Source organism: Rhinoderma darwinii, chromosome 2 (genome assembly GCF_050947455.1).
Source record: "Rhinoderma darwinii isolate aRhiDar2 chromosome 2, aRhiDar2.hap1, whole genome shotgun sequence".
In the NCBI taxonomy this organism is placed as follows: domain Eukaryota; kingdom Metazoa; phylum Chordata; class Amphibia; order Anura; family Rhinodermatidae; genus Rhinoderma; species Rhinoderma darwinii.
In genome coordinates, this window is record NC_134688.1 from 234,091,955 (window position 1) to 234,105,662 (window position 13,708).

The 13,708-nt window shown below is 40.2% G+C and overlaps 1 protein-coding gene across 6 annotated transcripts in view; it reads right to left on the minus strand.

Annotated features, from left to right (window-relative positions):
• The window catches only part of TEX14 (testis expressed 14, intercellular bridge forming factor), a 532,366-nt gene that overhangs the window by 77,336 nt on the left and 441,322 nt on the right, over positions 1–13,708 (minus strand). For 5 of the 6 annotated variants that reach the window (XM_075852942.1, XM_075852939.1, XM_075852940.1 and 2 more), the window contains exons 11-16: positions 10,585–10,736; positions 10,168–10,358; positions 8,315–8,414; positions 5,282–5,467; positions 3,962–4,716; positions 2,665–2,735 (exon numbers count right to left, since the gene is read on the minus strand). In XM_075852942.1, the coding sequence (XP_075709057.1) occupies positions 2,665–2,735; positions 3,962–4,716; positions 5,282–5,467; positions 8,315–8,414; positions 10,168–10,358; positions 10,585–10,736 (1,455 nt within the window). The remainder of the gene's footprint in view (positions 1–2,664; positions 2,736–3,961; positions 4,717–5,281; positions 5,468–8,314; positions 8,415–10,167; positions 10,359–10,584; positions 10,737–13,708) is intronic. The other variant, XM_075852943.1, reaches the window with a different exon arrangement.

Consider the following 13,708-nt stretch of genomic DNA (forward strand, 5'->3'; position numbering starts at 1 on the left):
TATGAACTTAACCTTATTACAGGTCAGTGGCTAAAGGAAGAATTTATGTTTACATGCAGTGCATCCATGGACGAGGAATGTGAACATAGATGTATCCATTCCTTGATGGTACAAACACTGCACTGTCACTGTAGTCCCAAACATAAAAGCTTCAGGACATAACTGAAGTAGAGATTCAGAGCATGCTGCAGATTTTCAAGTTTAAACTAAACCAGAACAAGAAACAAGTCACGACCAGGTGTTTGAAAAAATACAAATAATGTTTATTAAAGTCAATTAGACACATGGAGACAACGTATAACACTTAGACATAATAAAATGCCATGGACCCTCGAACACAAACGGAATCCGAACGTAAAAGCAGAGTAGCCCCCCAGATGTAAAAATGGTCTGACACAACCTATATATGGCTAAAGTGCATAAGTACATATTAATGAGCAGGTACTAGGCATGGTACGCTTTGCACAGATGAACACATAAATAAGTATAGAGAATATATATAAGGTACAATCTAAGTAAAAACGACATGTAAAGTAGTATACCTACACCTGCGTATAAGAAGATAAATAGGAGATCAAGACCAGGAGGGGGACCTCTGCTTAACCCAAATGCCCCAGTTACCCCTAGATATACCTTCCTCAATGATGTTTTACCGGTAAAATCACAGCTGTTTCCTATCGGGTGGTTAGGTGTTCAGCGTCGGTCACCAATGACAGACGGCGATACATCCCGCCCACCCACGATAGCGTCCTATCGTGTAGTCTTATGTCAAAACAGTCCTCCTCCCAGAACCGCCTCCATCGGCATAACCACACCAGGCGGGCGGGGGAATGAAATCAGCCCGCCCGCTCGATGCGGAGCTGCCGAAGTGTGATATGGACTTGGATAGTCAGCTTCAGCACCTTGGACAGTGACTGCTCTAACTCTCTCGGTTATTTAGCTTTGACGGCTGTGCTGAGCATTTCAGCACGTTGGACAGCGACCTCGGCTCTTAATGCTTTGCTATGCTCTCCAGCGTGTTTAAGCAACTGCTGCTCTCACGCTGGACTGTCACCTAGCAACGGGACGCCTTGTCCCGCTGCTGCTGTTTAATGAGATCGGCTGGGCTTTTTTTTAACCTTTTTTTAACCTATTTTTTCACCTTAATGATCAGGATAGATAGTTCTACCTTGGGCCAAAACTGGATTGCCACTAAACTTCTAATTTCATTTCTCTTTATATCCCTGCTTCTGACCTTCGGCAGCTCCGCATCGAGCGGGCGGGCAGATTTCATTCCCCCGCCCGCCTGGTGTGGTTATGCCGATGGAGGCGGTTCTGGGAGGAGGACTGTTTTGACATAAGACTACACGATAGGACGCTATCGTGGGTGGGCGGGATGTATCGCCGTCTGTCATTGGTGACCGACGCTGAACACCTAACCACCCGATAGGAAACAGCTGTGATTTTACCGGTAAAACATCATTGAGGAAGGTATATCTAGGGGTAACTGGGGCATTTGGGTTAAGCAGAGGTCCCCCTCCTGGTCTTGATCTCCTATTTATCTTCTTATACGCAGGTGTAGGTATACTACTTTACATGTCGTTTTTACTTAGATTGTACCTTATATATATTCTCTATACTTATTTATGTGTTCATCTGTGCAAAGCGTACCATGCCTAGTACCTGCTCATTAATATGTACTTATGCACTTTAGCCATATATAGGTTGTGTCAGACCATTTTTACATCTGGGGGGCTACTCTGCTTTTACGTTCGGATTCCGTTTGTGTTCGAGGGTCCATGGCATTTTATTATGTCTAAGTGTTATACGTTGTCTCCATGTGTCTAATTGACTTTAATAAAGATTATTTGTATTTTTTCAAACACCTGGTCGTGACTTGTTTCTTGTTCTGGTTTAGTTTTAATTAGTCACTAGGACCACTAGTATCATTCGGGGTATTATTCGGTTTGCTAGATTTTCAAGTTTGCAAAACGCACAATGTTTTGAAAAATCTTTGAATATTCTCAGTGTGGATTTCACCCTAAAATCCATGGTAAATCTGCAATACTTGTGGATAGTGCAGTGACTGCACTTCAGATTGGCTGCAATTTTGCAGCAAAAACCGCAGAGGAAAGTGTCTGGCATCAACCTAAAAAGCCTTCCTTATGTCAAAATACCTTGAGTGAACATGTCTAGGACCAAAAGAAGATGAAAAATGTGCAAAGGCGGCTTGATATAAGGCCTGATTCAGAAAAATGCATTTCAGTTCCGTGTATCAGTGTGCTTTCAATGTGGCATCAGTGTTCATGTTATTTTTTTCTCATAATCTCTTTAGCAACTGGTACGTGAAAAACACTGATAGAACTTTGATGTCATCCGTGTGCTTTCCATGTTTTTCATGCACCCATTGACTTCAATGGGCGACGTGGTCCACAAAAATGGACCAAAATAGGACATGCAATGACTTTCACACAATGGACAGACGCTACGTGAAAAATCACGCATGTGTGAATAGCCCCATTGATTTGCATGGGTCCGTGTGCTGTCAGTTATTTCAATGGACAGCACACGGACGCGGAACACGCTCGTCCGGATAAGGCCTAAGTGCGAACATTTCATAGACTATTTTTTTGGAGTGATGGATTATTTGCTCTACTTATGAAACATTGTATAAGTGGAACTCACTGATTTTTTATCATTTCATCATTATCTGCTTGACTTTTCTTGGAGCTTCTCTTAGTTAACTGCAATAAATTCTGTGAGGATGATAAGAAAATATTTTATTGATTGTCGATGTGAATTAAATACAATTGTGCTCTAGGTTCATTTACTTTTCATGTCATCTCCATATTTTACGTAACAAGCAAATAACAGAAACTATTATTTTTTTCATATTCTATGTTATTACAAAAATGATAAGAGCAGAAGCACAACCGAATGCATGTCTTTATGATAAGAACCTACTGTATATATATGACAATTGGAAGCATTCAGAGGTACAGTAAAGGCACCTATAGACTTCTTCTACTAGGGAATTACAGTAGTGTGCATGAATCGCACATTTGTCCACAGGAATAGCTAGAAGCTCTATTCAGCCACTTCCCTGCTTGGAACAGGAGCCAATCATTCCATTCCCAGGATGAGTGAGGGGCCTTCTGTCGGAGCTCATACGAGCACAAGTGTGGATAAGCCCTGTCATTTGTAACTTCTAGTGTATTGCAGGTAACTTTCATATGGCTCTTCTCTCAACCACTACCACATAAGCTGGCCATACACATTACATAAATGTCTGCTGAACATCTTATGTGTATAGGGGCATCTCAAATGCCCCTACGACAAGTCTCAGGGTTAAAGAAGGATAAGGCATGTTGAATTTCAACATGCCCAGTCCTCAGTTTTACACTGGAAGAAATGTCTGCGGCTCATTCGCTTTTTTTTAGAGTTGGGACAGATAGCTTTCTTATGTCTATGGCCAACTCTGCAAACATGACATTGTACCAAAAACTATTCCACCAAAATCTGCACTCCAAAATCCAAAGGGCGCTCCTTCCCTTCTGAGCCCTACCATATGTCCACGTGCAGGTTTTGTCACGGTTTTGAAAAACACAATAAAACGTTCATGTGTAAATACATCGTAAACGTGACCGCTCGGCTCTTTCTGTAACTCCTATACACTTAGATGGGGAGAGTCGCTTTCACCGCACCCACATTCTCCCTGTAAGTTATGGTCCCAATCGTGGGACCCTCACCTATTAGGCATTTATGGACTATCGCACTCTGTCTCATCCAAATGCATTAAAAAGTGTGATGTAAATCACATAAAAACACTAGGGTGCAGTCTATTATGTGCCCTCTCAAAATCTGACATTCCTTAATCCTCCGAGCCAAAAGGATCAATAATAACTGAAGCTTTAAGCGCCATCCTGTGCCTTGTAGAACCCATATGTAATGCTTAATAAACATTATATTTTGTACGTATTACCTGACCAGTAGATATTTTTTCAAGAGTTTTCCCTTCAATTGAGCCAAGGCCATTAAACCATTTGCCCTTCTTTGAGGCCTTCTTCCCTGTGTCTACAACACTCTCGCTCTGTATTCTCCTTGTTTCAGATGTGATGTCAGTCCCGGAGTACGATGCACTTTCAGGAGGAATATAGTGAAGTGGAGGGCCTTTAGCAGACCATTCAGCATACGGTTTACTCTTGAAAAATGGAAGCACATGATCAACCTCATCTGTATCATTGTAAGGAAATTCATTTTCTTTCATGCAGACATTTTTGTATTGTTTTCGTTCCTCTTTGGCATCAAGTACAGTGTTGTGTTCTTGCAAAAACCTCTGAATGTTTAGAAGATTGTCAAGAGTGGATTTGTTATGTATCTGAATTGAATTCAATCTATTGTCTAGAGTTTGTAATTCAGCCTGCCAGTTTTCATATGTTTCTATGCTCCTGAAGTCAATATCTTCTTCCTCTGTATCAGAACTTGTACCTCGCTCAGAATCACTGAATAACAATAATGAAATTGGAGAACCTCCAACCTGTTGTTGACAGAAATCTCCAGCCATCTTTTCTCCTTTCTTCTCTAGTGAGTGCAGGTGGGCATTCAGTTCATTGGTTTGCTCTACCATGTCGCACAGGGTTTCTGACTGGGACTCCGTTGAAGAAGCAGCTTTACTTGAATTATGACTAGAAATCTTTCTTTCTTTATAAAACCGGCTTGTGATTTCCTCAAACGTGTCTGAACAACAAAGCAAGATAGATATTGTTTAGTACCATAATGTGAATGATGCACTTTAAACTATAGAAATTTTGCATCAAACTTATATTGCCACAATTAGAATTTCCCTAAAAGATCATGGGTGAGCTCCTTCATTCATGTCATATCTAACAGTGTCTTGAAAATCACAGTGGGGTTGAAAGATTTAAAAAGCTTGTCCAGCAAATAAGAATTTATTTTTAAAACCACGTACAATGGTGTACAAATATTAAAAAAAAGCAATGCTCATCTCACTGATCCCCCGCCAAAGCATTACTGCGGAACTAATATCTTTTCTAATTTTACATCAGTGTAGCAATATGAAGTCTTATTTTTGAAGGACGGGTTGTAGCAGTGGGGTACGTATAAACTAGCATTTTATGTTTATGAATTTCTTTTTAGCGGACCAGCCAAAATCTTTAGCCATGTTCAACCCTCATCTAAAATAACTGTGCTTTGTGACGTTGTTGTTTTTTTTTTAACAATACTCTATTTTATGTATTTTTACTTTTTTTTGACTTGGCCTTCACTTTGTTTACTTACTTACAATATACTGGCAGTTCATAGGCTGTCTCCATAGTGATACAAGCCCTGGCAATCATGTCACTGGAGTCGGTGATCACATCTATAAGGGAGGTCCTGATCGCAGCAGTAAATAGTAAAGAATCAAAGCTTTCTCCGATCCCGGCAGTTGTGGTAGAACAACCAGTACAGTGGTAGTGCCAAGTAATTTCTATGAAGTAGAAAAGGGAGGTGATCACTGAAAAAATTACTTTTGGTGTAATCTATAGACCCCCCAATATAACTGAGGAGATGGAAGGTCAGATATATAAACAGATGGAGCGGGCTGCACAGGCGGGTACTGTAGTGATAATGGGAGATTTTAATTTCCGGGATATTAATTGGTGTCATGGTTCGGCTTCAACTGCAAAGGGGAGACATTTCCTCAACCTGTTGCAGGAAAATTTTATGGGCCAGTTTGTGGAAGACCCGACTAGAGGTGAAGCTCTGTTGGATCTGGTCATTTCTAATAATGCAGATCTTGTTGGGAATGTCAATGTTCGTGAAAACCTCGGTAACAGTGATCATAATATAGTTACATTTTACCTATACTGTAAAAAACAAACGCAGGCTGGGAGGGCAAAAACATTTAATTTTAAGAAAGCCAATTTCCCCAGGATGAGGGCTGCAATTCAGGATATAGACTGGGAAGAACAAATGTCAAATAATGGAACAAATGATAAATGGGAGATTTTCAAATCTACTTTGAGTTATTATAGTGCAAAATTTATTCCTACAGGTAATAAGTATAAACGACTCAAATTAAACCCCACATGGCTTACACCTTCTGTGAAAGGGGCAATACATGACAAAAAAAGGGCATTTAAAAAATACAAATCTGAGGGTACAGCTGTAGCCTTTGTAAAATATAAAGAGCTTAATAAAATCTGTAAAAATGTAATAAAATTAGCAAAAATACAAAATGAAAGGCAGGTGGCCAAGGATAGTAAAACAAATCCTAAAAAATTCTTCAAGCATATAAATGCAAAAAAGCCAAGGTCTGAACATGTAGGACCCCTAGATAATGGTAATGGGGAGTTGATCACAGGGGATCAAGAGAAGGCAGAGTTACTAAATGGGTTCTTTAGCTCTGTATATACAACAGAAGAAAGAGCAGCTGATGTAGCCGGTGCCAGTGCTGTTAATATATCAGTTGATATACTGAATTGGATGAATGTAGAGATGGTCCAAGCTAAATTAAATAAAATAAATGTGCACAAGGCTCCGGGACCAGATGGGTTACACCCTAGAATTCTTAAAGAGCTTAGTTCAGTTATTTCTGTCCCCCTTTTCATAATATTCAGAGAATCTCTAGTGACTGGTATAGTGCCAAGGGACTGGCGCAGGGCAAATGTGGTGCCTATTTTCAAAAAGGGCTCTAGGTCTTCCCCGGGTAATTATAGACCAGTAAGCTTAACATCCATCGTGGGGAAAATGTTTGAGGGGCTATTGAGGGACTATATACAGGATTATGTGACAATAAATAGCATTATAAGTGACAGCCAGCACGGTTTTACTAAGGACAGAAGTTGTCAAACTAACCTAATCTGTTTTTATGAAGAGGTGAGCAGAAGTCTAGACAGAGGGGCCGCTGTGGATTTAGTGTTTTTAGACTTTGCAAAGGCATTTGACACTGTCCCCCATAGACGCCTAATGGGTAAATTAAGGACTATAGGTTTAGAAAATATAGTTTGTAATTGGATTGAGAATTGGCTCAAGGACCGTATCCAGAGGGTTGTGGTCAATGATTCCTTCTCTGAATGGTCCCCGGTTATAAGTGGTGTACCCCAGGGTTCAGTGCTGGGACCACTATTATTCAACTTATTTATTAATGATATAGAGGAAGGGATTAATAGCACTATTTCTATTTTTGCAGATGACACCAAGCTATGTAATATAGTTCAGACTATGGAAGATGTTCATGAATTACAGGCAGATTTAAACAAACTAAGTGTTTGGGCGTCCACTTGGCAAATGAAGTTTAATGTAGATAAATGTAAAGTTATGCATCTTGGTACCAACAACCTGCATGCATCATATGTCCTAGGGGGCGCTACACTGGCGGATTCACTTGTTGAGAAGGATCTGGGTGTACTTGTAAATCATAAACTCAATAACAGCATGCAGTGTCAATCAGCTGCTTCAAAGGCCAGCAGGATATTGTCGTGTATTAAAAGAGGCATGGACTCGCGGGACAGGGATGTAATAATGCCACTTTACAAAGCATTAGTGAGGCCTCATCTAGAATATGCAGTTCAGTTCTGGGCTCCAGTTCATAGAAAGGATGCCCTGGAGTTGGAAAAAATACAAAGAAGAGCAACGAAGCTAATAAGGGGCATGGAGAATTTAAGTTATGAGGAAAGATTGAAAGAATTAAACCTATTTAGCCTTGAAAAAAGAAGACTAAGGGGGGACATGATTAACTTATATAAATATATTAATGGCACATACAAAAAATATGGTGAAATCCTGTTCCTTGTAAAACCCCCTCAAAAAACAAGGGGGCACTCCCTCCGTCTGGAGAAAAAAAGGTTCAAGCTGCAGAGGCGACAAGGCTTCTTTACAGTGAGAACTGTGAATTTATGGAATAGCCTACCGCAGGAGCTGGTCACAGCAGGGACAGTAGATGGCTTTAAAAAAGGGTTAGATAATTTCCTAGAACAAAAAAATATTAGCTCCTATGTGTAGAAATTTTTCCTTCCCTTTTCCCTTCCCTTGGTTGAACTTGATGGACATGTGTCTTTTTTCAGCCGTACTAACTATGTAACTATGTAACTATGTAACTATGTAATATGTGAACTACGCCAGACCCATGACCAATTATTACGTCAAGGTGTGGGAAGGGGTTTATTGAATCAAATATGTTCTCAAATATATATTTGATTCTACCATGTTATTAAAATTGTCTAAATGAAACCTTATTTGTTTTATCGCATATGTAATTTCAACAGTAAACATTAATAACTCAAAATAATAAGTAAGAGATAGAGTTGGATTTTCTAATATAAAAAGTACACACCTGGTGGAATTTCCTGCTCTATACGTTGCACTTTCATATTTCTTCCAGCCTCCACAATCATATGAGCATGTTTTGTAAATGGAACTGTGTCTGGGAGGTGCTGTAAGAAAAATCAATCATTACAATTCTTTAGAACGATAAGGTCAAAATGCACTCTGTACAAAACAATTCAACCTATTCTAGAATAAATAAGATTAAAATATAAAAACAGGGCAACATCAGTCATTTTCTAACTCCATGCAACCTAAAGCAATGAATGGATCGTCACAGTTGTGATATAATTGGTCATTGCAGCCAGCAGTCAGATGATACGTGGCAGCACATGATGCCAGGTAGCACTAGCCTTAGAGTGGCCAGAAAGATGGATTTATTTGATGTATTTGACTTGGACCCCATATGGTAAAATCACTGCTTCACCACTGGTTACTGCCAAAATCTGCTATTTCATTGGAGTGGGTGATATAGGGAACACTATAACTAAATATATTACATAAATACTGTCTGCAGCCCCAGAGGCTGTATTTATCATTACAGCATATTGCTGGGTGCCTCTTATGCATATTCTGAACAATAACACATGAATGCAAGGTATGCATGACCTAAAAAGCCTTTTGAATGTGAAAATTACTAAATAAAACCACTTTTTATGAAAAAAAATGTGTTTTTCGTTGTTTTTTTTTACTGTAATCTTTATTAATAATTTTTATTTCACATTTATTACTTTTTTTTTTTTGTCCCACTAGGGACTTCACTGTGCGATATATTGATCACTTATATAATACTTTGGTATACTTAGTATACCAGAGCATTATTGCCTGCATGTCCTAATAGGCATATACCCAGGGCAGACCTGGGGGCCTTTATTAGGCCCCCAGCTGCCATAGCACCCCATCGGAGGCCCGCGATTGCATTTGCGGGCCTCCGATGGGTTACAAAGGGAGCTCACTCCCTCTGCAAATTATTTAAATGCAGCTGTCGCTATTGACCACAGCATTTAAGGGCTTAAACGGCCGCGATCAAAGTAAACATGGATCGCTACCATTGGAGCAGGAGCCCGGCTGTCATTATACAGCTGAGCACCCGCTCCAGCCTGCACGGGACACTTATGCGGGACTTAGACTGGGCCGCCGTGAAACGGCAACGGCCTAGCCTAAGGCCCCTTAGTGACCTCCGTAAAAAGGCGTATTGGTGGTCCCTAAGGGGTTAAAGAAAGGTTAATCTGATAACAGTACTTGACTGCCAAAGATTGTCCCAGGCGCTCAGGTTCTCCATATTGGAAAAGGATATAGACAGACTGCATAGCAAAATAATTCCTATCTTCAACATTTATTGAAAAACCACAGGATATGTCATAAATGCTTAAAAGGTGCTGGTTCCACCTCTATGAACTTTCACCTAACAGGAGAATGGGACACCCATGACGTAATGATTCACGCTGACCGCTGTCCCCATAGCATTTAATGAAGGGGTGGCCACATGCACGGCTATATCCATAACTCCCATATCCTACAATTGAGAGGGCCGACCAAAGGTGTTGTGAACAACAGTGGTCATAAATGAGAGAACAAGGGTCACAGGACCCTATTCTCCCGAAGGGTAAGAGTCTCAGAAGTGACACATGCACCTATCAGAGCATTTATGGCATAGCCCTTGGATATGTCATAAATGCTGCAGACAGGAATAACTTTGCTGTTTAGTCTTATACCCCTTTAATTTATAGTAACATGGCCACATAAACCATTTTAATTCAAGACAAACTTTTGAGCCAGTTTTTAAATATGAGATGTAAACTTTGTCAATATAAAATTAAATACAGCCAAGAGGTTTTTAAAGTAGTTATAAAATCGAGCTACCTTGACATCATTCTTCAGTAAATACCCAATATCGTGAAGATGTGTCGTCCGTTCCTCGGGTCTAGCTTGGATACCAGCACTGACTATAGAATAATAGGGTTCACAAAGAGTGGGATCAACAGTCAAGTAATGTCCTGAAATCATGGAATCCTTAACTGCCTCGCCATCTACCCCATTCCATGGTAGAGAGTCTGAAAAATAAGGATGATCTGTATGTCACTTGCAAATTTAATATAGGAAAAAAAATGCTAGTATTGCGTTCAGCCTGAATTTATTTGTGACAGAAAACTTGTGTAAATCCATTGATAAATCTTCCCCCCTGTTATTATCTATGGCCTTGTGCTACATTATGTAACATGAAGCTAAAATTAAGGTTTCTCGTAAATGTCAGGTGGAAACAAACATGGATCAATGTACCTGTTAAACTTTCTTGCATGACTGCACAAAAACTGTAAAGATCAGACTTTGTGGTACCAGTTTTTCCTGCAACTACTTCAGGAGATGACCAGTAATACAGCTGCTTTGGTATTGGAAAATGAACAATGCCATCACACTTCTTGTTATCTTTGCTGGAAGACAAGCATAAATGTTAAAGAGTTAATCGACTCCTTTCCTATAATTAGACATGTCTAGATCAATAAAGTGAAATTTCCAAGAAAAAAAAGATCTATGGGATTAAGTCAATAGTGGGAAAATATAAAGTAAAAAGTGGATCACCATTTATGTAACGTATGTCAAGGTTTTTTCGATGAGACTGGTGGGTGATTTTACTCACAAGGACAACTGTCATTGCTTCCCAATAGTGAGTGGGAGATCATCAATGGCTGTATATCCATGACTTATATCTATCAGTGAAAGGGAGCTATATATGCCACTGAACATCAGACCAAGATAGACAAAATATATAGAACATATTGTGAAAATTACCTACTGCTAAAGAATATACCTCTGAACAGCAGGGGACATGGACTGTATATATGAGTGACTTCAAGGGAATTTACCAAAACCATCAGGGATAACTGACATTAAAGGGAATATGTTGTGAATTAAACAAAGTAAGTTACTTATTTCTATTATATTTTTAAAGTTTTTTGCTGTATTTTTTTTTTTCTTCCACATGGTGGGATGTATTAAAAATTAAATAATAATTTGACATGTTTTCCTATGTTGGCCACCAGAGTGAGCACTTCCCAGAATTACAGCAAGGTGAATAAGGCAAAGCAACCTGACTCACAGCTGCTGTAAATGTGGGAGGGAATCTCACCCCCCCCCCTCTCACAAGCACAACAATAAAACAATTCTTTATTTATCCATAATTGGTTCACATCACATTTTAACCCCTTAATGACCGCCGATAAGCCTTTTTATGGCGGTCATTAGTGGGCTTTATTCTAGAGCGCCGCCATTCTACGTCGCTGCTGTAGAATAAAGTAAACAGAGCAGGGAGCCGTGAAATCTCCCTGCTCTCAGCTGCCAGAGGCAGCTGAGGGCTGGGGGCGTCCCGGCTCGACCGGGTGAGATCGATATTAGTATCGATCTCACCCGTTTAACCCTTCAGATGCGGTGCACAATAGCGAGCACCGCATCTGAATGGTTTTGGAGAGAGGGAGGGAGCTCCCTCTCATCTCACTGACACCCGGCGATAAAATCGCCGAGTGTCTGTGTCTTCTATGGCAGCCGGGGGTCTAATAAAGACCCCCAGGTCTGCCTGGAGCGAATGCCTGCTAGATCATGCCGCAGGCATGACCTAGCAGATGCCTGTCCGTTTTAAACGGACAGGCAGTAATACACTGCAATACAAAAGTATTGCAGTGTATTATAATAGCGATCGGAGGATAGGGAAGTCCCCTAGTGGGACTAGTAAAAAAGTAAAAAAGTTTAATAAAGTTAATTTAAAAAAAAAAGTGAAACAAAAAAAATCAAAAACCCACTTTTTCCCCTTACAAAATGCTTTACTATTAAAAAAAACTACAATAAAGCAAAAAAGTTACACATATTTGGTATCGCCGCGTCCGTAATGACCCCGACTATAAAGCTGTTACATTATTTAACCCGCACTGTGAACGCCGTAAAAAATAAAATAAAAAACAATGGAAAAATTGCTGTTTTCTGTTAATCCTGACTTTAAAAAAATGTGATAAAAAGTGATCAAAAAGTCGCATTTACTCTCAAATGGTACCAATAAAAACTGCAAGTCGTCCCGCAAAAAACAAGACCTTATACAGCTATGCCGACGCAAAAATAAAAAAGTTACAGCTCTTCGAATGTGACAATGGAAAAATGTAAAAAATGGCTTGGACATTAGGGCCCAGAATGCAAGCAGGGGGAAGGGGTTAATAAGAAAGATGTATAACACAGCGGAAGGTTCCACATCCACATAACAGGATTAGGCTTTGTTCACATCAACGTCTGTATGCCGTTGAGGGTTTCCATCAGGTTAACCCCTCAGCGGAAATGCAAACGGAAACCTCAGCTTCCGTTTCCCTCACCATTGAACTCAATGGTGACGGAAACCTAGCTAAAGGTTTCCATCTGTCACCATTGTGACAGGTTTCCATCGTTTTGATGGAAAAGATAGCGCAGTCGACTGCGCTATTAGTTCTGTCAAGAACAACGGAACCCTGTCACAGCGGTGACAGACGGAAACCATTAGCTAGGTTTCCGTCACCATTGATATCAATGGTGAGGGAAACGGAAGCTGAGGTTTCCGTTTGCCTTTCCGTTGAGGGGTTAACCCGACGGAAACCCTCAACGCAAGGGCAACGGTGATGTGTACATGGGCTCAGAAAATATAAACATTGCACAAAATAGACACTAAGACCCCACATTTTCAGAATAATATTTGAGTATTAATATGAAGAAAAAAACCTTAGAAAAGCCAGTAGTGTGTCGGATAAACATAGGAAATTAGTAGTGGGGGAACCGCAGTCAGTGCGCTAAAATACAGGAAGGTGTTGGACAGAAAGGTTGAGACAGAAGCAAGAAAATAGAGTGGGGAAAAAAAGGGGGGCCACCACAGGGACCATTATAAAAAATTTCCAATGGAAATTCTGCCCAATGGAACCGGGTGGGCATAAAAGTTCAAGCAGGTACCCTTTATTGAGTAGGTGTTCTATTTGCATAATATTAATAACTGGGGAACCATGAAGAGGCAATAGGGGGATTCGTCCATATCCACATCACATAGGACTGCAGGTAACATCCACTACATTATCTGTACTCAGCGCTTGTGGGTTCATCTGCTGATCGCTGCCCTGTTTACACAGGGCAATTATCGTCAATAAGCGTTTTATAATCGCCCAGTGTAAAACCCCCTTTAGTAGGACATAGCTGTGTTTCTTACAAGAAGGCTATGTGAAGCCTTTTTTTCCAAAGCAAATAAAAAAACGTTGGTCTCTTCTTAGGGCAGTGAAGTCCCTTTACCTTTCAAGAGCCCAGTGTTAAAATAGAAATTCAAGCTAAGGCAAGATAGGTTTAGGTCGAAGTGGACAAACAAAAGAGGACGCTTAGGGGTTTTTTGATTGCAGCAAACAGCAAGATG